The following is a 25,595-nucleotide window of genomic DNA, read 5'->3' on the forward strand; positions in this document are numbered from 1 at the left end:
TTTTGGTCTGGAAATCATGACATCATTAAATCCCTGCTAACAGCAACAGCGCAAGGGAAAAATTCTGTGTGATAGTCAAGCAGGCAACAATGTCTTTTATTGATGCCATGTTAGTGAAAGCTAGCTGATTTAGACAGGGATCAATTTTATGAGACTTTCTTGGCAATAATGATGGTTCTAAATACTAGAGGCAAAATTATGTAATTTTTTTATCAGTTACATTTCTAATAAGTTGGTCAGTAAGGAAAGAGCTGCCATTATTTATAAAACATGATTTGTGGATATTAATCGCTATAATGCTGTGTAATTATTGTTTTGAATGAGAAATTGGTGCTATAACAAATGAAAAAAAAATGAAACTATAATTTTCAAAAGTGTCATATATTTTCCTACTATGATGCCAACCCCCCCTACTGGAACAGAGTTTACTAAAAGATACATGTCAAATTCTTAGTAACTGTGACCACTGAGAGTGACAGGTGTCAATGGGTATGCTTCTCATGATGCCAAGAGCTATTGTTTACTACACCCCTTACAAGACTACACTTCATTTGATTTCATAAATTACTCGATCTTTCAAAAGCATATTCAGATGCCAATTAGGACAATCACTTTACCTAATTAATCTCCATTAGAATTTTGAAATTTCTGAATAAAACACCCTCCATAATATATTTATAATACTATTTTTATGTATATAATACAGCCAGTACTGCAAAATAAGGCCTTAAACTTGATGACTGCATAAAGAATAAAGAAGAAAGTGATAATTTCAAATTAACAAGTTGTACAATATTCACAAGAGCACGCTGAAGTATATGAAGAATTAAAATCAGTCTGAATACCCCCAATTAAAATAGTTTTTAAATTATGACAGTGAAATATGTAGAAATGTAGTCCACTCTTGTTGACTTTGTGTTAACATATTTAACGTTTATGTCTGGTAATGGAGATTTCAGTTATATTTATAATAAATTAAGGTTTAAAAAATCATCCATTATAAATAATGATATGGGAATTAAATGCCAGGTGTTCTTGTTCCATGCATGCTATATCGTTATTGTACAGTAATATTCACAGTGTTCATTTTACCTATATCCAGCACCTTCCCGTGTCCTACAATGTAAGACATCGACCTCGATATCTGTTTTAGGGCTGAGCTTTTACTACCTAAGTAAGGGCGCTTGTGTAGCATGTTTTGATGTCGACTAACATCATAACAAAACATCAAATTTTCAGGAATATCTTGCAATTTGCAGCCCATATTGATGCTTTTCTAAAAATTAAATGTTTTAGTCAGAATTTACTTACTCTGATGTTTTTTGTAATAAATTCAAATGTTCACACAAGTAAATGGACGTGTTCTCAAGTTTTCTTGGCCTACGTTTCAGTTGCCTGAAAACAGACAGTCCTACAGTGTAAGCCTGTGACCCTTATATTTATGTTGTGGGCAACAAGGTCTTACTTTCTAAATAACGGGGCTGTGTAGTGTGTTTTTAGAACAGTAAGATGTCGACACCCAAAATATAAATATCAGGTTCAAGGGCTTATAATGTAGGACTAGATGTCAAGAATGTCAAAATCGGATTGAGTTGAAGTATGTTTCTTTAAAAAAACAAATAAAAATATATTAATATCGAAGAAAGCATTTAGATAGCAACATTTCGTTAAAGATTTTCTTCATCCTTTTAACTGATTTCGGTATTCCCGACCAAAAATGTTCGACCTGAATTCATAGAAAAGCATCTATATGGACTGCAAAGTGTGTCCAATATACCTGAAAAATTGAATTATCATTCCAATATACCTGAAAAATTGAATTATCATTCCGATGTGAATCAATGTCTGAAAACGCTACACAGCTCTGTTATATCTGCAGTAAGACCTCAACCCCCAAAACAAATCTCAAGGTTATTGTCTAGTCCTACAATGTAAGACAAAACACGTTAATTTTGTTATAATGTTATGTCTTATGTCTTACTATCCAATTAACAGCCTTGAATAGCATGTTCTGATGTCAGGTGATATCGGAACGAGTAGTCAAAGTTTCAGGAATATCTTACAAACTTGGCAGCCCATATTAACTCTTCCACAAATTGATATGTAATTAATATACTTACTGTGCTGTATTTATCCTGGTTGAATCAAAATCTGAGACAAGCAAATGGATGCATTTCCATGTTCCGTTGACATACATCTGAATTTGTTGAAATGCAACGATAGTCAAGGGAGGTTCATGTGGGGGATATGTTTCTTTAACAAAAAGAAACATTGCATACAGTTCCAATACGCATAATATATTTTTGTTTGTTTCATTACAGAACAATATTTCAGCTTAACCCGATTTCGGCATTCCTGTATTTCATCACTTTCCAGTAAATTGAAATGTAGACCAACGAAACTTGAAAACAAGTAGATTTCTTTCGTTAGAATTTGAATTTATTAGAGAAAAGACATCAGAATAAGTAAAGTCTGGCTAAAACATCATGACTTTACTTTGTAGAAAAGCGTCGTTATTTTAGTTGCCAGTTGTGTGAGATTTCTTTACTATCGTTACGATGTTAGTCGACATCAAAACACGCTACACAGCGCCGTTACTTAGGAAGTAAGACCCTGACGCCCAAAACATAAATATCAGCGTCGAGGTCTTACATGTAGGACTAGTTCGATGTCTTACATTGTGGGACTAGACCCTTCCCCACCCCAACCCCTACTTCCACTTCCAATATGAAATATCGCATGATGCCTACAACAATCATTAAACTACTTAATGTCTGAAACCAAAATGAAAAATATATTGCGTAGCTTACTTTTAAATCTACTGTGTAATCAGTTCCATCCAGCAAAATTACTGTGCAAGTGATCACATTTTTCTTCTTCGCGGGTGCTGGCCCATCATGTTCGGTCTTTATCCCCCTTCCTGTTCTTCGTCGGCTTAAAAACCGAAAAAACCGTGACATTCCTGCCAAGCTTCATCGAATAAGAAGACAAAACATGTTAATATCACAATATATCCTTCACTCTGCAGTGCATCTGCCGGAGAAACATGTAAATTGTTTCTGACATCATGAATTTCACAACCAGTTTTGCTTCTTGTTCTGACGGCCAATTATTTACAGGGGGTTGACGGAAAACAACGAAGTTGTCCGAAAATTTTCCCCACAAAATGGACGATGGGAATCCGGAAGCAGGCTTGGTTCTAAAATATAGTTCTGTGCGTCATTTTATTGCATTTAGTCACAGTCTATAGCCTCCTTTTCACGTCAATATGTCTGCGCCCTTGAAACAGCAAGGTGAATTTGGGGAACACTTTCAGTTATCAGTTTATTAAATAAAGTAGAGTAATGGTGTGCATATAAAATGTACTTGTAGGGTGCGCACAGGAAGTGGGTAATGACGTACCAGATTTTGCAACAATATTATTCGCACTTCTTATGCTTTGTACCGATTTGAAAACGAAAACATCATGGTACTGTAGATCAATTTAAAAAAAAAATTAACATTCATTCATCAATTCAAATTGTCTGACACGATTGACACCGGTGTGTGTGTGTGTGGGGGGGCTTAACACTGTAAACTTGTTGTCATTTCAAACGAAACGGAAGCTTTGGATGTTAACAGGCAGACACTTCTAGTCCTACATGTAAGACATAGCACATGTTGATTTTGTTTAGGTGCTATGTCTTACTATCCAAATAACGGCCTTATATAGTGTGTTCCGATGTCGTTGACATCGGAATGAGTAGTCAAAGTTTCAGGAATATCTCACACATCTGGTAGCATATATCGACACTCTTCCACTAATTTATGTGTAATTAATATACTTACTGTGCTGTCCTTGTCCTGGCGGAATGAAAATGTGACATTAGCATATGGACGCCTTTTCATGTTCCATTGACATATGTTTGAATTTGTTGCAATGCGACGGTAGTCGAGGTATGCCGAAGTATGTTTAAGTAGGTTCATGTGGCGGATATGTTTCTTGAACGAACTGAAACATTGTTTTACAGTTCCAATAGGCATATTATATTTTTATTCATTTCATTAAAGAATAATATTTCCACTTAACCCGATTTTGGCATTCCCAGCTTGTATCGCTTTCCACTCAACTGAAATGTAGGCCAACAAAACTTGAAAACAGGTACATTTCTTTTGTGAGAATTTGAATTTATTAGAGAAAAGAGATCAGAGTAAGTAAAGTCTGACTAAAACATTATTACCTTACTTTGTAGAAAAGCGCCGTTATTTTAGTTACCAGTTGTGTGAGATATTCCTGAAAATTTGACTTTCATTACAATGTTAGTCGACATCAAAACACACTACACAGCGCTGTTAGTTAGGCAGTAAGACCCTGACACCCAAAACATAAATATCAGCATCAGGTCTTACATGTAGGACTAAGTCCAGCATACCTCGACTACTGTCACATTTCAACAAATTCAAATATATGTCAATGGAACATGAAAATGCATCCATTTGCTTCTCTCAGACTTTGATTCCACAAGGATAAAAAGAGCACAGTAAGTATATTAATTACATTTCAATTTGTGGAAGAGTCTTAATATGGGCTGCCAAGTGTGTGAAATATTCCTGAAACTTTGACTACTCATTCCAATGTCAACCAACATCAGAACATGCTATACAAGCCTGTTATTTGGGTAGTAAGACATAGTACTAAAACAAAAATAACATGCTATGTCTTACATTGTAGGGCTACGTGTTTTGATGTCGACTAACATCATAAGAAAGTCAAATTTACAGGAATATCTCACACAACTGGCAACCAGTAATGATGCTTTTCTACAAAGTAAAGTCATATTGTTTTAGTTTGACTTTACTTACTCTGTCTTTTCTATAATAAATTAAAATTTTCACAAAAGAAATGGACCTGTTTTCAAGTTTCGTTGGCCTATGGAGAACTCACTGCATGGAGAACTCCCGTATATGTCTGGAGAAGTGGACCCAGGGTGATTGGAGAAGTCAGCGAAGATTGTTTGTGTCTGTGTGTGTATATATATATATATATATATATATATATATATATATATATATATATATATTGCTCAAAGAATTTTTTTTAGACACAGGTCCCAGTATGGTGACTTAAATGAACTCACAAGCCCTGACTGAAATTTCACAAGCCAGGACTCCATTTTCCACATGCCCAAAATGTTCCCTTTTTTAATATTGTCGCACAGCGTTGCAATAACTACAGTTCGAATATAAATTCAATAGGGTTCTTAGGGGTTTGAGGGTAATGCAGGTATCGTTAGTGTACATCACTATACTCACTAGAGACTGGATGGTCCTGGTGTTCAAACGTCTGAATTCTGAGCGGTAAGAACTGAGTTGATGTACGTCGATGAGTTGTTTGCAGTATGTGAAAAGAATTAATAGCCCCTCATCTTTCATTTTCTTTTTTTCACTGGTTTGCTTCACAAAGTAAAACTCATCAAACAATAGTTCTAAAATTTATTTTTGTTTTTCTTTCCTGATTTCTAATTGCTTCCTAAATTGGCTTGAAAAATGAATTACACTTTAACACTATTCTGACAACTGAAATGATCATGCATGCTTTGCATCCTATATATGCAGTAAAATCCTACTTGAAAGAAACATTGCTGCCATTCACAGACTTATGAGGCTTTAAACATCCTCATTCAAGGCAATGATATATAATAACTTTAGTTCTTCTACACACATCTAGCGTCTCTTTGATTTACCTATAATGGAATGTTCCACTTCATGGTCCCACCTATGCAAGTTAGCACAGTGGGCTCACCCACTGCAGCATTCAAACACATCTTGCTAGCTATTGTCAGCCAATTAAGTAATATGTGAAATGGTGGTTTATACCTGACCTCTTTGCCTTTAATTGCTGCTATTGTACAAAGATTTCGAAATAGTGAATTCGTTTCATCCTATGCCACACGTGCAAAATGCTTCTGATGGGAAGAACCGAATATTTCCAGTGCACAGACGATGTATTGCGGCATTGTCTGTGTATAAATACCTCACCGTAGGTCAAAATCTTTACATTACGGAACGTCTTTCAGTGAGCGGTCTACTTTAAAGTCTTGCACATCTTCAGCTGTAGAGGTATGTGAGTTATTAATTTCTTGTATATAAGATATAACTGTTGTACCACCATTTTTGTTATTGTATATTTTCTATGTAGCTTTGGCTTTCATAGTATCATGCATATATTTTCTATTCTTGTTTGTGACTTTGCAAGAGATTTATATTACAATATATACAGTTGCATTTGAAAGAAACGTTTAGTACCGTATGATTCTTGTCGGGCACAGTTAGGTTCACTTCTGAACTTGTGTATTGTTTTGTAATTATTGTGCTGATAATGTATTTGGTGTAGCTTACCATATGTAACGTAATTAGGTTTTGTCATACATGCCCATGTCATGTATAGTACATGGTGTTAGATGTATTTTCAGCTGACCAGAGTGATCGGAGTCAATGTGGTACCAGCTGCAGAGCTAACCATAGAAGTTGACCATAGCAGCTGTAAAGCTGAACCATAGCTGTCACAGAGCTGAGTAAACAGCGTTACTGGTTGAGTAGCAGGTGATAGGGCATTGATGACCAGTGTGATTGATTGACCAGTGTGACTGTTAATCAAGTATGCTGGTGACGGAGTGTGTAACTCCATACGTGTAATCTTTTTGCCGTGGGCTAATCTTTGTGGTTTGTAATACCCAGTGTGTTTTGGAGACTGTAAAGATATTTTGTACATCTGTCCCTTTATTTTCATCATTTTCACTATTTGAGTGAATACATTTTTACTCTATGAGTATAATACAACAGTATTAATCACTGTGCATCATTCACCCTTTGTCCTTGTACTGTGTAAGGTCATTATTTTAGTTCTTGCGGATTATGTTAATTGATCCAATATTTGGATATTATACACACATATTAATTATAATTCTTTTCTCATTCGTCATTAAACAATGTATTTGTATCACCATCAAAAGCATTCTTTTGTGAATCCGAAATCCCACCCAGTTATCTTGTTGCACCACCCCACAACTGTCTTGAGCTTGTAACCCAGAAAAACCTATTTAATATTTATCACTTACAGTCATCCAGATAAATATATTATTTAAAAGATAGGAATGTTTACCTAAGAACAGTACTGCATCATAATCCAAGTTACGAATTTTACAAATTGTCCCAGACCTATTTTATTGTCTGCTAGTCAACTTGTTGCTCAAGCGAGATTGTCAAGAAATTTCTGTATGTATATTCTGTTTCACATTTTGCAGTAATTTAATTTTTGTCATAAATGAGACATTGTAAACACACTATATATTATTCATTGTTGTTTCTTTTCAACTTAATAACATATAAATTTATAAAATGTTGAAGTTTTCCAGTTTTGTTTTAAAACTGATTTAGTGTGCTTAGTATCTCTTGCCATTTAGTGGCATTGTTTCTAATGGTACTAACAGCTGCCTCGCTTGGCACTCAGCATTAAGAGGTTAGTGTTAGGACTGGTCAGTCTGGTGTCAGGATAATGTGACTGGGTGGGACATGCTACATGTCTGTGGTATGATGCCTCAATGCTAGACATCACTATAAACTGCCACACTGCAGACATTGTAGCGATATGACTGAAAAATTGTCAAAGCTACATTAAAAATCCAAATCACACACACACATTGAATTTTCTAAAAATAACTATAAACCTGACCTAGTTACTCATTTAAAATGCTGACAGACTGAGTCTAAAGTAATATATTCATTTTCATTGTTTCTGATGCATAAACATTACATCTTTTCAAAAACATACACAAAATAGGCTGATATATCTTGAGTCGTGAAAATATAGGGGTAGTATTCCATATGTCCAGAATTAGTATTACTTAACTTTGAACACAACGTTCTGATGAAAATAGCACATTTCAGACCTTAAGCATTGTAGTATTTTATTTCAGTTAATTCTGAATAAAAGTTAATTAGGGCGTTCTCCATCTTTTACACCTTACTAAGTATTTGACATAGTTGATGGGGGGGTATTGTTGCACATCAGTTGGGCAAACAGGTGGAGTGGAGCCTTCAGATAATCCCCACATATTTCATTTATTCTTACCCAGGTTTGTTTCTATTAAAAACAGTTATTCGGTGATATAATTTAGATCTTACTAAACTTATAGGCAAAGATTAAATTGCATTGAAATTAATGGGGTTCATTTAAAATAAATAGTTACAATGAAGGGTCTGTTTTTGATGAATGGAGAAAAAATTTACGAAGGAAATTAGGAAGCTATAAAATAGTTTGATACATGATGTAACAAATGGGGCTGCACTGAATTTTTTATGATCATGGACACCACACAGATGGTAATGGTGACGGTACTGAACAGTATCAGCAAGAGCAAACTGATTCCATGGTGGTGACAGGTAATAATGATCCAACATATACAGTAAACAGTTGCTACCAGAAAGGGGGGGGGGGAATTATATAAAAATTTAAGTGTGAATTATAATCTCAATTAGGTAATAGAATAATTTCAGAGTCGATATAATAAAGCAGTAACCACAGTGGGGCGACATACCCAAATTAGTATCTTTGATCTTTGGTGTTATGTCTCCAGCCATAATATGGCGATTTCTCAGACCTTCATTGTGCAACTTCCTACATGGGGGTGAGTTCTCCCAAGGCGAGTTCTCCATGGAGTGAGTTTTCGACTATTCCCTTCTATAACATTCGCACAACTTCCCTGGGAAGTTCCCATTTGTTTGTACCCTCTAAAATCAAACATAACCACACATCAATTTTAAAAGCATCAAGGATATAAAAGAAAAATGAAAAAAAAGAACCATTAATCATCTCCTTCAAACCTGATTGACTCCAAGGGGTATCTAACAGTGTCAGCTTGTTGGCATTTCAAAGCAAATGGATGTGATGTGATTTGGATTTTTAACATAATTTTAAAAACATTTCAGTCATATCGCTACGATGTCTGCAGTGTGGCAGTTTATAGTGATGTCTAGCACTGGGGCATCATGCCACAGACATGTAGCATGATGTCCCACCCAGTCACATTATCCTGACACCAGGCCGACCAGTCCTAACACTAACCTCTTAATGTTGAGCACCAAGCAAAGCAGCTGTTAGTACCATTTTTGTAAGCCTTTGGTATGACTTGGCCGGGGATCGAACACATGACCTCCCGCATCCGAGGTGGATGCTCTAACCACTAGGCCACTGGAGCAGTTCTCAAACCAAATGGAAGCTCTCGATATAAACAAGCAGACTGGTCACCAACATTTTCAGCTATCTAGAACAGTTCATTTAGTAAACACCATGTTATCTGCATCCAATATTTGCAAGTTGATAGTGTTTGTGACCTTCAGGCAACAGTCAGGTTAGAAATTATAAATTGATGAATGGAATAACTAAATTTGGTAGATTTTTTAATATACTTAATACCTTTTGTTTTTAAAATACATAGGGGTTTACAAACAGAAGGGAATGCAAATGCTATAAAAGTCCATTTCAGTAAAAATCATCTGCATCCAATATTTCTAAAAAAAGAAGGAACAATTAAAAAGGAGGAACTCTTGCATTCATGTGTTTAATGAGTTGTAATTTATGAAATTATTCAGATTATCAGAGATTGTGTCCACATCAATTCAGTTGCCAGAAAACATAGGCTTTGCCCATGTAGACTGGCAGCCATGTTACTAAAGAAACAACTGTTTGATTTGAAATGCCAGCAGGTTGACAGTGTTTGCACCTCCTGAGTAACCATATGGTGAAAGGCTTTGGGGAGAACGCTGCATCTTCAGTTAAGTGAATTTCTATGTGAGCATCTTGAAATGTTGCGAAAATTACAGAATTTGTTAAATGCACAGATGATTTCAACACCATCAGTATGCCACATAGATCAACAATATTACTCCTTCTATACAGGCTAATAAAAGAGTGAAAAGTTTACATGTAATCTACCATGTTGGTCCTGGACTTGTGGAAGTGTCTGTTTTTTAAAACAGAGCTGTCACATGCCACAGATAAACAGACATCATCTGCATCTTCTAATTTTCTTTAAACTATTGTATATTTCAATTTAGTGTCAGTTTGTGGCTTGTGTTTTTGCTAACGTGTAAAAATATTTTTGTTCCAAGTAGAAGAAAAAATACTTGCAGTACAGCTCATACAATTTTTCAGAACCCCTAGGCATCACAGTAGGGATGAAGAGGATTAAGAAAAATATCCACCTTTTCTCTGTGAGTCCAGATGGAGTTGCTGTGGTGTCATGTGGAGAATAACAATGCACACCATGCTTTCTCGTGGAGTTGCATTTGTTGACCACTTTGAAGTGGACATGGTCTGGAAAATATAGGCATGATTTACTGTTTGTGGCCCATGCAAGTATGTTCTGAAGAGGTTCAGAGACAGAGGCACAAATTTGTTTACATCATTACCTCTTTCTGGAGCAGATTGCTTCCTTTTAGATTCTGAAAAATGTTAGTTAATATAAAAATTCTTAGTTCTAATGAAGACAATATATGATGATAATGCCAAATAAAATAGATAAATTAGTTAATCCTCTTTGCATGGAGTAATGCATAAGGCTGCAACCAGAGCTTGCCACCATGATGTTTGATGTGCATCTCTCCAGGTGATCCTAGGTCCACTATTGTTCCTTCGTCTAGTTCTCCACTGTCCTCCCCCAGGTCTCTTTGGGTCTGTCTCTCTTTTGTCGGCCATCTGGGGTCCATCTGAGGGCAACTGTGTAAGGATGTGGGTGGCATTCGGAAAACATGTCCAATCTACCTTCATCATCACAACTGGACTACTTAGGTGATAGCTTTGGTTCATTCTTGCTATGCAGTTCAGTGTTTGAGATGATGTGGATCAAAATATGTTGAGAATTCTACACAGGCATCTGTTATGGAACACTTCTTACCTAACACTTCTTATTTATGGCATATGGTTTGCATTTTTTTTCCAAGATTCTGTACCATATAGTAGGGTGCTTAGGACATTGCTAAAGACCAGCCCCACCATGGTGGAGCTGCCATCAGTGAGCTTGCTGAGGCGCAGTAGTGATTTGTAGGTATTTATCCAGAGAAACATGAGTGGAAGGACGTAAGTCCCCCACTGTGACTTGTGGATTTAAAAAAATCATGTGAGTTGTACTGTACCTGCAAAAAGCACGTCATCTAATTTAGGGATATAGGGATGAAACTCAAGAAATAAGGGCAAGTCCATCAAGATCAGAAGCTGCTGGATATGGAAGCTAATCATGCTTCTAGAATTACCAACTTTTCAACAGGTCATGGTAGCACTGAAGAATTTGCAAGTAAACAAACAACCATGTTTGAGAATCTGTCCATCTCTAAGGAGGTATGTTTCTCTATTCCACCAGCATCAAAACAACTTTGTTAAAAAGTGCCTCAGTGAACTTGTTACCAAGAAAGCTACAGGACTGAATCAGATTGGTCCATGAAGCATTAAATCTTCTGCCTCAGCTATTTTAGATAGCATAACATTCATAATCAATTTAAGTATTGCAACCTCATTTGTCCCCAAAATATGGAACACTGCAAAAGTAACTCCTGTTCACAAATCTGGTTCTAAGGATGATGCTGATAACTACGGGCCGATCTCATACTACCAGACTTGTCAAAATTGATTGAAAAACATGTCCATAACTCATTAATGTCATATTTAACCAAACACTTGCTATTACACCCTAATCAATCAGGCTTTAGACAGAAGCATTCATGTGAGACTGCCTTGATCTCCCTAACTGATAAATGGCTTCAAGCACTTGACCAGGGTAGAATAATAGGATCTGTATTTGTAGATTTCAGGAAAGCTTTTGACATAGTGGGCCATGAAATCCTTTTGAAGAAACTGAAAATCTACCAATGTGATGACAAACACAGATGGTTTACTTATGCTTAAGTGAGAGAACACAACATGTTTATATAAATAATGTTCTGTCTACACCTGGAACAGTTAGATATGGAGTACCACAAGGCACAATTGTAGGTCCATTACTATTGATATTATTTATTAATGGTCTATCACTTTTTACTAAGGGACTCAATATCATCTACAGATCTCTATGCAGATGACACAGCATTGTCAGACATCCAAAACACACAGCATGAACTCGAAATTTCTTTACAGAATGGCCTAAACAAACTGAACTAGTGCACATGCAATGGCATGGTGGTAAATACTGGTAAAACTAAAATATTGCTTATCTCAACACGGCAAAAAAGGACAAATCTTGATAGTGATGAACTATGACATCAAAGGATAAAAAAATTGCAAATGGTCTGTCATGATAGACTACTTGGTGTTTTGGTTGATAATAACCTATCATGGACTGAACATATCAAACATATCAGTAAAAAAGTAAATTCAAGTTAATGGCTTCTGTTTATAAGACATTTTCTCCCTTAAAGGCACAGAAAACTATTTTATAACAGTTACATACAACTGTATTTAGGCCACTGTAATACAGTATGGGGTAATTCAAATGATAAAAACATAGCAAAGCTGGATCATCTTCAAAAAAGAGCATTTGGACTAATATCAATCCAGAAAGAAAGCAAGGAAAATTTAGCTGGTAAGTTGAAAATTGTACCTATTAAAGACTGAATTGTTTGAGAAAAGCCAAATTAATGTACAGGATATCCCATAATAGTGCTCCAGAATATTTACAATCAATTTTCCAGTATAGACTATGTGACAATACTCCCCACCTGCAATCCATGTCTACCAAACAGTATAAAATTCTGAAGCCAAATAAGGAATTCTTTTTAAAAAGTTTCCAATATTCTGGAACTCTGGTCTGGAATAGTATTCCAGTTGAGATTAGAAATGCCCACTTTATTTCCTTCTTCCAAACCCAATATATCCAGTGGCTTCAGAGATGAAGCTAAAATAAATTAATTCCTTTTGTATGAGGGCCTCAAGGTAGATTAGTTCTTAGCTAACTGTAACCACCTTAAATAAAGTCATTATTATTATTATTATTATAAAAGAGTGGTATTGCAGTGAATGTCAGTATGAATGGTGTTAAAGTAATTAGTGTGTAAAATAAATGGTGTAATTTTTTATGTACATTTTTAGATGCTCATATGAAAATCTACAGTCATAGATGCAGATATCATTCATGATGGTGAGCTGAGCAAACTGCAATTTTATAAAATCCAAATAAATTTTAAGTAGTTATTTAAACTGGCAGACATGAAACAAGGCTTATTTTTCTGTTATGAAAATAAAAATCCAGTTGTAGACTGGAAAGGGCATTATAAAATAAAATGTTTTTCATCTTCCATGCTGTCTTCTTGACTGTCAGCTTCTGTTGGTTGACCAAACCTTGACCTCAAACTTTTTGTTTAGGTTCCCAGAGGGATATTTTGATGAGCGGTCATTTTCATTACAATAAATTCATTTGGTAACTATTCTCTTTGTGGTTTTGGGAATAACACTATCTCTACTTTTAAGGAGTGAATGCTGATTCTTATGTTATATATAGCTTGTCAAATTTGGAAGATTTTTGTTCCTGACAGTGGTAGAAATGTTTTGAAAATTCGTAATGTTCTTAGGAAACTAACTTCGAAAGTCTGGTTTCTGAGCAGACTTTCCTGCCTGCCCAGTAAACTACTGAAGGTACCCCCATGATTGCAGTAATCAAAATTATTCAACAACTTATGTCATATTCATAGTTAGCCTTAATTGCCCACACAATTTGTAAACTGAAATTATCATTAATTGAAAGTTGAAAGTTTCACACAAGATGACAACTTATTTATTCTTTTTACGATCAGCAAAAAAAATATAACCAAACAAAGTTCCTTTTATGCTGTCTTCTTGTCTGCCAGCTTCTGTTGGTTAACCAAACCTTGACCTCAAACTTTTTGTTTAGGTGCCCATAGGGATATTTTGATAAGTGGATGGTTTCATTATATTTTTTAACTTGATCGTTGTTTATTAATGCTTTTTGTTGCCTGGCCAGGCTTTTACATTGGGAATAATGGTCACCTGGCTTGAAATTCCCAGTGTCTGTGCCAAGAGATGAAATCAAGTGAAATTGCATTATGCATTTATTTAAGGGAGTTTCTCTTAAAGAAAATGCTCAGATACCTAGCTCGAGTTTTTCTGTCATCATTAGTATTTCTCCCAGGATCTAAATGGCATGGTAATGTCCTCCAGGAAGGGCACAGTAGATGCAGATCTTGTGATCAAAAAGTCATTTGTTTTAAAATTATTATTGCTATTATTATTATTATTATTGTTATTATTATTATCTTGTTGATACATGTATTATTTTATTGGTTTAATGACTTTCAGTCACCACATGCCTATGGCATAATGTCCATTCTCTTTTATTAATTATAGTTTACATTACTAATAATAGTAACAAACTTTATGGTTATGCTTAAATTAGAAACATAGTATAAAGGCACTGAACCTGCAAGCAAATTTTATATGAAGGAAGACGCCTAAGATTTTGGTACCTGATTTGATCAGATAATAGCTCTCTCCCTTGGACTAATCCTTTAAACCAGGAACTCAAACATGCGGCCCACCAAGAAGTATCTGTAACAAGATAACTGGGTGGCATTTCCGGATTCACAACAGAACACTTTTGACCATGATATAAATACAATATTTAATAATGAATGACTTGAATAAGCAATTAATTATGAATAATGTGTGTGTATATATAATCCAAATATTGGATTAATTAATACAAGAATGCACAAACTTAATAATGAAAAATACAAATAAATTACTTTACAAAATACAAAGTCATGGGGTGAATGGTTCACAGAGATTTCACAATGAAAAGATAGATGTGGTTTACTCAACTAGTAAACAATGTAGAATTTTACTCGTGTAGTAAAATGAATTCACTCAGTGAAATTATGCAAACAAAAAGGGACAGATACACAACCTATCTTTACAGTCCCAAAAGATACAATGGGTTTTATGAACCCCAAAATTAGCCCACAGCTAAAAGATTATATGTAAGGAGATACACTCTGTCATCAACACACTTTATTTCAGCTCCATGGCTGCTACAGTCCAGCTTCACAACTGCTACGGTTAATTCCACAGCTTGCACCACGTCAACTCTGATCACTCCAATAACTTTGAACGCTCTGGTCAGTCTGGACACCCCCAGACACTCTTGACAGCTCTACACACTCCAGACAGCTGAAAATATATCCAATACTGTGTACTATACATGACATGGGCATATAAGGTAATGTAATGATGTTATGCATGGTAAGTTATACCGATTACATTATTGGCACAATAATTACAAAATAACAGGTTCGGAAATAAACCTAACCCTGCTTGATAAGAATCCTACTGTACTAAACATTTCTTAAAACCATAGCCTTATATTACTAATATAAATCCCTTGCTAAGTTGCAAACAAGAATAGAAACATGTGCATAATACTGTGTAAACCAAAGCTACATAGCAAACATACAAAAATAAACGTGGTAGTACAATAGTTATAACTTAATACAAGAAATTAATAAACTTACATACCTCTACAGCTGAAGATGTGCAAGTCCTTATAGTAGACCGCTGACTGACAAGACTATCAGTGAAGTAAAGAGCTTTACCTACAGTGAGGTATTTATACACATATATAGTCTGTGCACTGAAGGCATTCGGTTCTTCCCATTGAGAGCACTTCGCACATGTGGCATAGGATGAACTGAACTCACTATTTCGAAATACAACACCATATACATAAATCACCCTTGGTTATCATTGTACACAAAAAATGAAACCCGAGTACATGTATTTAATAAATAAAAGAATTTATACAATTCCATGACAGTATCCTGTTGCCCACAAAATGATTGGTGTCACATGGTGTCATGAGAGATAATAAAAGTGGTGCAGCCCTTGGGCCATCGAAAATGCCTTCAAGCAGCCCTCAGAGTGGTTTGAGTTTGAGACCCCTGCTTTAAACAATAGTTGTAAATGCTTTTAAAAGGAAGTCAATAACAATAAATCCTCAAATAATCTTTGAAATGTTAATATAGTTTTGCTGGTAATATAAAAAAATAGAATACTATGTATGCTGACAATGATAAAATGAATAAATAGCAATATCTTGAATTATGTTCTTGTACCAAGTTTTAAGTCAAATAGTTGAACTTAATTAGGCTTCATTATTCCCAGTACTCAGATCAAATGTTGTTATTATGAAAATAATGATAATGACAATGGGCAACTTTAATTTATATGTAAGGTCACTGGCCCATACACAATTCATATTATATAATTGTATCATACAAGAACTGGTCCATAAAGATAAGCATATTCATTGCTGATTACATTGGGATGCCTAAAATATTCTCATGTTAACTGTCTGCGTGAGTTCGTGTCTCAGGCTCGGCTAACATTGGTACATGAGAAAGCCTGCCAGTAGCTTCTCGTGGGTCGGTGGTTCTTCCCGGGGTTTTCCAGGGTTCTTCCTCCACCAATTATAATGGCCGCCATGTATAGCCTATCTTGTGCTGAAAAATGGCATTAAACCTTACAACAACAACAATTCTCATGTTAAAACAAGGAGAGGAACAAGATATGGAAACAACACATTGATATTACAGTTAGAATATATTGGCTAGGTTGTCTTTCTAGAACTCTATTGAAGAGTATGATAAAGAATGTAATATTGGCTTTTTATCCACAGAAGTAAATGTCTTTCTTTTGTAGGATAAGATTTCCAAATTTATAGGAGAAATTTTGATCTTAGTCTAATATAATCATCAGATTTTGACCTTGTGGTAGTAAGCTTCTATTTGTGAAAGCATAATAGGGTACAGATATGTTCATTGCTGGTATTTTGTTGTGTCTTGCACATTCAGTCATTTAATTATGGCTAGAACATCAAATGGATAGCATAACTTTAATGGAAAACCAATAAAATGGTAATACGAAACATACTTGAAATTTAAAATTTCTGTTATGAAGAACTTTCTTAAAATTTGGTACAACCAAAAGCCATTGTTGTAACAAAGTTTCCTGTAAACATTGTTCACAGGACAAATATGTTTTCATCATCACACATCAAGAGCCATATTAGCATAATAAATCCTTGATGTTTGAGACCCAGTTATCTTAAGTGGTTCGTGTTTCAATTACATTTCAATATTTTCTGGGGTATCTGTCATTTTTCTTTATGATCAGTTTTATTCTTACTTAATACATTTTTTTAAATTACTGAAAAAAGAGAGGATATTGGCCACATTCACATTTAGAGAATGCATAAATGTATTTGCCTGCTCTGGTGGCCTAGTGGTTAGAGTGTCCGCCGCGGATGCGGGATGCGGGAGGTCGCGGGTTCAAACCCTGGCAGAGTCATACCAAAGACTTACAAAAATGGTACTAACATCTGCCTCGCTTGGTGCTCTGCATTAAGAGGTTAGTGTTAGAACTGGTCGGCCAGGTGTCAGGATAATTTGACTCGGTGGGACATCATGCTACATGTCTGCAGCATGATGCCCCAGTGCTAGACATCACTATAAACTGTCACACTGCATACATTGTAGCGATATGACTGAATTTTTTTTAAAGCTACATTAAAAATCTAGATCACACACACATAAATGTATTAAGCTGTATAGGACCTGTTTGTCAGGTTTAAATATTAATTTTCCACATTTTTGTCCCATGAAAGAGATAACATCTTGTAAAATAATTTAAGGTCCAATTTTATTTTAAATCATATAAATTGTACTTAATGCTTTTCTTGCTAATATAGATGTCACACCTACTTTTGCCTTAGTCCAGAGGAGTTTGGGAGTAAACAGCTTGCGATGTCATGCATACTTTTGTTTAGTCTGGAGTAGTCTGGGAGTAAACAGCTTGCCTTGTTTCTTAGAAAAACTTCTTTTCTGCCAAGAGTCATGTGGGGGGGGGGGTCAGAATCTATCTTCATTTGTTTCATCAAAAAATTCCTCCATAACTTTTATTTGAAGTTGTACATTTATCTCATTTAATGACATCATTATCATAGAACATGACAAAAATGTGATGCATTTCAGAAGAACCAAATATTCCATGTCTATGTGTGTATCTAACTTGGTTAAGTAATCAAATTGTATAGATAGATTCAAGATCAAAAAGGATTTAGAATACATATATACATATGGTTTATAGATAAATTCAAAATCAAAGGATTTAGAATACATATATACATATGGTTTATAGATAAATTCAAAATCAAAGGATTTAGAATACATATATTCATATGGTTTATAGATAAATTCAAAATCAAAGGATTTAGAATACATATATTCATATGGTTTATAGATAAATTCAAAATCAAAGGATTTAGAATACATATATTCATATGGTTTATAGATAAATTCAAAATCAAAGGATTTAGAATACATATATTCATATGGTTTATAGATAAATTCAAAATCAAAGGATTTAGAATACATATATACATAGAGACTATTATAGATTGATACTATCAGTGTTAAAAACTTTCTTCCAGTAGCCCTCTTTACTAAATATTCACAAAGCTGTTAGTGATGTATCAATTTATAATTATTATTATTATTATTATTATTATTATTATTTTGCTGTTGTCCCCTTTCATGCCTCATTTAAATTCAACAGATGAGCTGTGATTTATCATTTTCAGGGGCAGGATGTCTTTACAACTTCAGTAGGCATGCCTTGTAAACAGTCAGTAGCATTAGGTATCTTTGGATGTTGCCCTTTTCAGAATGGAGTAATACTAAAAGGATGGTTGAGGTTTTCCATGTGATTTCTAGCATTAATTTGGAGCAATAAAGTACCTGCATGTCATTTAAGTTATTACAAGCCACCAGAAACTAGCTGTAACACATTTTTGTGATGGGCTAAGATTCATCATTCAGTGCATGGGTATTTTAAGTTATTGGCATTGTCTTGGGGCAAATGTCAAAGCACAGTATGAAATAATCAGCAAACTTTAAATTAGACATCAACCTGTGGGCCATGTGGTGACTAACAGGCCCTAGTGACCATTTTATTCAAAATTAATTGTGGTGAGGGAACAAAAGTTGGCAGAGTGAGTATTGTGGTGGGGAAAGGCCCCCAACTGGGCATATTACTGAAAAGTAGCAAAATGGCAGGCAAAACAATGTCCAGTTGCTGTGCCATTCAAAATGTTGGCTGAGAGAAACTCTAAGAAGTCGTATTTTAGGAATGCTTGTGTTATGCCAATAATTACCCCATTGTTATTTAACACAAAAGAAGTGAATTCGATTTACTCATTATCTAATAAATGGTTATGCTGGGCATTCAGTTCTTCATAGCATTAGAATGTCAAAACAAAGACTATTTGAAATTTATACTGAAATAGATTACCATAGGTGTCAAAGAATTCAAATTGTATCTCAGTTGTAAATCTTTAAATAGCTTGTGGGAAAAAGAAACGTTATGCTAATCATTAACACCATATCTGCCAGAAAACCCCAAGCAGAGAAGTTGACATGTTTGTTTTTTAATTGCACTGGGTTATTTTAATTGATTGATTGCCACACTCACAAAAGAAAGGGGTGCAAATATTAGTGTACTGAATTAATCTAACTGTGAAAGTGTCTTGGGTAAATTATCTGGAAATAAGTAGTCACCTCATTAAGTAGTTGCAACATTTTCGTTTCTTTTTTTAAGATGTACATTAATATGGTCTCCATGGGTCAAATACCATCTCTGTAATAGACATTAGTTGCAAATTTTGTAACATTTGATAAAATATTTTCTTTTGGACATTAAATTGAAGATGAAAAGTTACAAATATCTATTGTGTTTAGCTGTCTGAAGAAAAAGAACATGTGAGTTAATCGTCAAGAAGAAAGATGCAGGTGAAATTAGATACAAACCTTAAAGGTATTCTTTCTTTCCTACCTTTTTTACAAGGACACCAGTCCACATGTATTTAGTATTGAACTCCATTATAAAAAATAAATGGCTAAATGTTCTGAGAGAGCATTGTGTAGAGTTAATCAATATTTTGAGAGAACATGGTGTGAAATGGCAGCCATACAAAGAATAAAGGAAAGTACTCTATACAATTAACATTAAAGAAATCAGTGACAGCTGGATTGTTGAGATAATAAAAATTAGATTATTGGAGCTGAAAGTAACATAAAGATGAAATGCTTGCTTGACATGTGTTTACTTGTTTGCAATAACTCGTAGTCCATTTTAAACTGAAATATTTCAGCAAACTGACATCTTATGTCGGCTAGATTAAGGTGAAGTTGACAAAAATAGATTGAGTGCATGAAGCTGACATTTATAATGTTCAAAATAATCCCTTTGTTTTTGCATATTTTCCTATCGGTTGATTAAAATATACATGAAATACTTATAAGTCCTGGATTCTGTTAAAATGTTTCCAAAATTTTTAGGACTTTTCTTATTTGCTTCACAACAGTGGTATAAGTAGGTTATGGCAACATTAAAAGTAGGCTACAGTATGAAATCATGAACTGAAGAAGTTATATTTCATTCATTTAGTCGATCAACTATTGGATCAGACGATTCATTTTGTTAATAATGGACATGGATAAACAAAAGAATTGCTACCAAAATTTTAATTTTTTTTTTTAGGAATCAGGTTTTCATGGGAATTCCAAAGATGATTTAATTTCTGGCAATAATGATCAGCAAATTGGCATCACAGTTAACTACAGAGAAAAAACATCTATTTTTAACATTTTGATGTTCCTCTTTGAAGGGAAAAGGAATTGAGGAGGTAGGATGAGTGAAATCAAGGCAAGGCAAAGTGAACTTTGCTTTTGGGTTGTATTTATTTGTGGACACCTCTAAAACTCTATGAAAACACTGGTAGACCTATTAGGTGACCCATCCCATGCCCCTCCCACCATGGTCAAAAAGAAAATGCTTTTATACCTGAGTGTGATCACATGGTCAGTTATTATTGTACAAGACTTAAGAACATTTTATTTGGCTGCGTGTCTAGCAGGGCAAAGGACATGGAACTCATGCCACGCTGCACATAATACTAAATCGGCTTAAATGGAACTTGTCCAATCAGATGAGATAATGAAAAAGTGAATTGGCATTTCTTCGGCCACCATTCATAAATATAAAAGTGGACATGTCATGGTTATGGTTATTTTCCCAAAAGTAAACGAATTGCAAGAAAATGGGGTTGATCTTCAATTTTTAAAAGATGTACTTGATTAAACTTCCATAGCCTGGTTTCCATTGTTTATGTCCCTGTGTCCTAAATGATATTTAAATAAAGTTTATACTTCCCTCAGGCATTATGCTCCTTGGCTGCCTTTTTTAACATAATAGTGATCCTTGCTATATATCTATGTATTTCATCCCTTTATTTTGTGATACATTTTGTTGTGCAAGTGTACCGTATTTACACGCATATAAGACAAGTCAAACTGCAGACATCAAAGATCATGATCTGCCATAGCAAAATGGTCCTGCAGGCTGGGGAATATGTTGTTTCTTCTACTGGTTACTCCTAAGAAACTGTACAGACCCAGATATGTGGGCACATTATGCAGTGGCAGATCTTGGTCTTTGCAGTTTGCAGTTGGACTTGGCTTGTAAGTGAGTAAATATGGTATATATATGTCCCTGATTTCAGGGATTCCAGTGAGCAGGTAGTATAGCTTCCTATCAGTCCTACTTACAAATTTTGCAAAGTTGTCATTTTGTCATTTCTTTTCAGTATCTATCAGTATCCAAATTTTTAGTTGATTTGAATTTTAAGCACATTGATGACAAGTCAAGTCAGCATTGGGTTTTCACCTGAAGGCTTGTTATGATGTCTAGTTCATAATGAACAAAAATGGTTCCAATCTGACATCTAGTACACAATGGTATGCTGTTGACCTAACTCTTGCTGTTTTTTTCTTTTTGAGTGTTGGATTTTTTTATACTAGAATTTCTTGTAATTGAACACATTTTTTCTTTAAAAATATATGCAAAGTTATGTACTTAAAAATACACTTACAATTATACTTTATTTTATTATCTTGTACTGTTTGAAAGCCACACTGCACCCCCATCTTTCCAAAGGTTAAAAGTAGACCACAATATTTTGACATTTCTACAATTAAAACAAGTAGAGAAAGGAACAATAGAAAAGACTTCGCTTCACAGCATCAAAATGACTCTAATTGGTGATGGAAAAATATACTGTCATTAGTGACATTTGAAAACAACTGACCGCTTGGCACTTGAACTGAGCAATATTCCTATATCAGCCAGACTTTTAATATGTTTAGTTTTTGATGAACTGCTAACCAATACAACAATATTGGTGGCAAGATGTATTGTATCCTGTAATGACATGCACAGTCACTTGTCTGATCAATACTAGGCTATTGGTGGCAAGTTGTGTGTCATTATGCAATCATTGGCACAGTCTAAGCTTGTCTGACCAGTAAAAGGCTATTGGTGGCAAGGTGTGACATTTTGTAACCCAATGCATAGTCTAAGTTTGTCTGGCCAATACTAGAGTATTGGTGGCAAGGTGTACAAACTTGCTTTACTTTCTAGGCTTAGATTTTTTTGATAAAAATGGTAGGTGCATGATTTAGAAAAAATACAAATTTATTACTTATGTTTGTATATAGCGGTATACTATGTAGAGAACCTGATTAGATTTTTATGCCATATAAGTAATTTTTTATGTATACTTTGTAGATAACCTATTTAGATTTTCATGCTATTTAAGTAATTTTTGTAACTGTTTGAATTTTTGTTTTTACTTAGGCCTATTGTTAGCCTGCCTAGTAACTTTTTTTGTAGCCTGCCTAGTACTCTAAGAACTCCACAGTGTGGGAACTGTATATACTGGTACTACCTTATGAGTCCATCTGCAAGCCTGCCTAGTAACTCTTTTTTAGCCTGTCTAGTACTCTAAGAACTCCACAGCAGTGTGGGAACTGTATATACTTGTACTACCTTTAAGTTGAGTCTATCTTCAAGCCTGCCTAGTAACTCCTTTTTAGCCTGCCTAGTACTCTAAGAACTCCACAGCAGTGTGGGAACTGTATATACTTGTACTACCTTTAAGATGAGTCCATCTTCAAGCCTGCCTAGTAACTTTTTTTTTAGCCTGCCTAGTACTCTAAGAACTCCACTGCAGTGTGGGAACTGTATATACAGGTACTACATTATGAGTCCCTCTGCAAAGTGTACAGACTCAGATCTGCCAGTGCATAATGCACATGCAGATCTGAGTTAATGAATTTTTTATGAGTAGAACAAACAACATAAACCCTGATCTATGTGACTACAGATCAGGGTCTATATTGTTTTCAATTTGTCTTGATTTATATGTTTAAACATTATATATGTTTTACAAACAAAGTTTCTTGCTTATCTTTACAGATGGCTTTTAGGGCAATAACATTTTCAAGTGATGTTGTGCAGTATGCTATTGGCATTGGGATTTCTGCCGTGGTAGGAACCACCCTCTACTTTAACACCCTTGGCATTAACAGGTGGCGTAAAGTTCATGCCAGTTACACAAATGGCAAGGAGGCAAAGCTTGATGAAGACACAAAGAAAATAACAGAGGAGGTAAAATAATATCACTTTTTTTTGCCCACCCACCCTCTTTAATAACAGTCATGAAATTACATATGTGCCCATTCCACCGCTTATGTAAAAACACCTATTAAAGGTACCCCAATGTCTTGCACTGTCATTTGTATACTGTTTATGCTAGTCCCAATGGCACAGTACTCACAGTTGGGTAACTACTGTATTTACACATTGTTTTCATGGTTACATAAAAATATTGAATGCAGCATATTCAGAGTACCAGAGTCTCTTCAACATAATGATATACCAAGTTTTGATTAAATGTCTTTAATAGTTTGAGAGTATTGCTCTGAAAACAAAAATATTTGTCAACAGACTATCAGAAAAATAAATGACCATGGTAACAGTATATCTCTGTATTACATTCCAAGGCAAAATGACCATAGCAACAATATATCTCTGTATTAGATTGCAACTCAAAATGAAGAACAAAAGTTTAAGGTGTTGGACCATGAGGTGCTTTCAGTACAAGTCTTTACACGGGCACCCAAGGAGATATGTCATATCAAAGTGACCATTGTTAATTAGCTTTTATATTTTCGCAAAAATGCTGGTATATTAGTTTGTCTTCATACCTGTCCAGTCATCACATTTCTTGTAAAAACAGTCCTTTTTTACTGTCCATGTTACATTGGTCAAATTTGGCATGTAACTTCCCAATAGAATCTAATTTGCAGAATGGTTTTGGAATTCCATCATGACTTAAACAAAGCATGTCTTCATGAACGCAAAAAATCAACGATCAGAGACTAGATTTTAATACTTTATCTTGCCCCACAGGGCAGGGGTCAAGGGTCAGAGATAGAAAAAAAAATACAATATCCTGAAATGAATTTATATCTTTCTTGTCAATCCAAAATCTTTGTTACAGTTTAAGATAGCTTTTACACATGGTATGTGCTGCAGGCTGCACTGACCCAGATCTGCCAACACATGCATTGGCAAATCTGGGTTTATGCAGTTTTTTAAAATGTAATTAGTTGAACAAACAACACATTATGAACATAGATTTGAAAGCATGATTAATTAATGAATATTTTTGCAAGGTATTTTAGGCCAGCTTCTGTCTTAAAGCAAGCTATATGAAACATTATATATATGTGTATATATATATATATATATATATATATATATATATATATATATATATATATATATATATATATATATATATATATATATATATATATATAACTTGCATATTATTTTGTGTTGCTAAGTAGTACTGACAATAAAATTAGGCTATCACTTTCATACAAATAAATCAGTTTAAAAAATCTTACTCTGACTGACCAACCCCCTTTATTAGCCGGTCATAGACCAAAAGCAGTTAGGGGATTATTATGTCATCTGTCCATCTATCAACACAAGTTTGTTATCGCTACTACTCCTAAACTACTCTGTCTGTTCACAGAGAGCCATGATAGCTCACATAGAAGAGCATCAGACTTGTAATCCATTGGTCCTGGGTTCAAGCCCCACTCAGGCCAGCCTGGGTCAGCAGCCTATCTTTGTCATTGGGAAGTGCATTCAATTTTCATTTCCTTGCATGATACAGCCAGTAATGGGTTAATAGTGCCTTTAAAATCAACCAAGAACAAATTTCCATTCACACTTCTTGTAACTATTAAGGTTTTGCAACCCTTACACATAGCTCTTTGCCATCTAGTAAGTGCATTGCCTATTACATACAGACGTGTAGATGTACCTGCTAAAAGTGTTGTCTTTTCTGGTCTGGTTTTGATGGGTTATTGCTCTTAACCTTTTTCTGTCAGTTTTAATTTCTGAGTAAAAAAAGATCTTGGTCAGCATCACAACTTAGGAACTATTCAGTATATTCAAATTCAGATTGGTGTGTACATCAGCTCAGAGACTTTTAGATAGAGTTTTGGCCCTTAGTAATAATAGTAATAATAATAATAATGATGACTTTATCTAAAGAGGGTAATACAATTAGCTGAAAAACTAA

The 25,595-nt window shown here is 34.7% G+C and overlaps 2 protein-coding genes across 12 annotated transcripts in view; one reads left to right on the forward strand and one right to left on the reverse strand.

Moving 5' to 3' along the window:
- The window catches only part of LOC149776590 (uncharacterized), a 130,782-nt gene extending 127,625 nt beyond the window's left edge, over window positions 1–3,157 (reverse strand). For all 4 annotated transcript variants that reach the window (XM_089941062.1, XM_089941064.1, XM_089941061.1 and 1 more), the window contains exon 1: window positions 2,811–3,157. In XM_089941062.1, the coding sequence (XP_089797188.1) occupies window positions 2,811–2,960 (150 nt within the window). In that variant the 5' untranslated portion in view covers window positions 2,961–3,157. The remainder of the gene's footprint in view (window positions 1–2,810) is intronic.
- The window catches only part of LOC149776592 (transmembrane protein 177-like), a 37,632-nt gene continuing 15,188 nt past the window's right edge, over window positions 3,152–25,595 (forward strand). Inside the window, exons 1-3 of one of the 8 annotated variants that reach the window (XM_089941073.1) lie at window positions 19,795–19,909; window positions 20,636–20,780; window positions 23,411–23,602. In XM_089941073.1, the coding sequence (XP_089797199.1) occupies window positions 23,411–23,602 (192 nt within the window). In that variant the 5' untranslated portion in view covers window positions 19,795–19,909; window positions 20,636–20,780. Of the gene's footprint in view, window positions 3,294–4,336; window positions 4,521–6,452; window positions 6,583–15,131; window positions 15,261–19,794; window positions 19,910–20,490; window positions 20,781–21,740; window positions 21,892–23,410; window positions 23,603–25,595 lie in introns of those variants that run through there. The other 7 variants (XM_089941068.1, XM_089941071.1, XM_089941074.1 and 4 more) reach the window with 7 other exon arrangements.

This window comes from Sinohyriopsis cumingii, chromosome 18 (genome assembly GCF_028554795.1).
Source record: "Sinohyriopsis cumingii isolate HCF-2022 chromosome 18, ASM2855479v2, whole genome shotgun sequence".
Taxonomy (NCBI): domain Eukaryota; kingdom Metazoa; phylum Mollusca; class Bivalvia; order Unionida; family Unionidae; genus Sinohyriopsis; species Sinohyriopsis cumingii.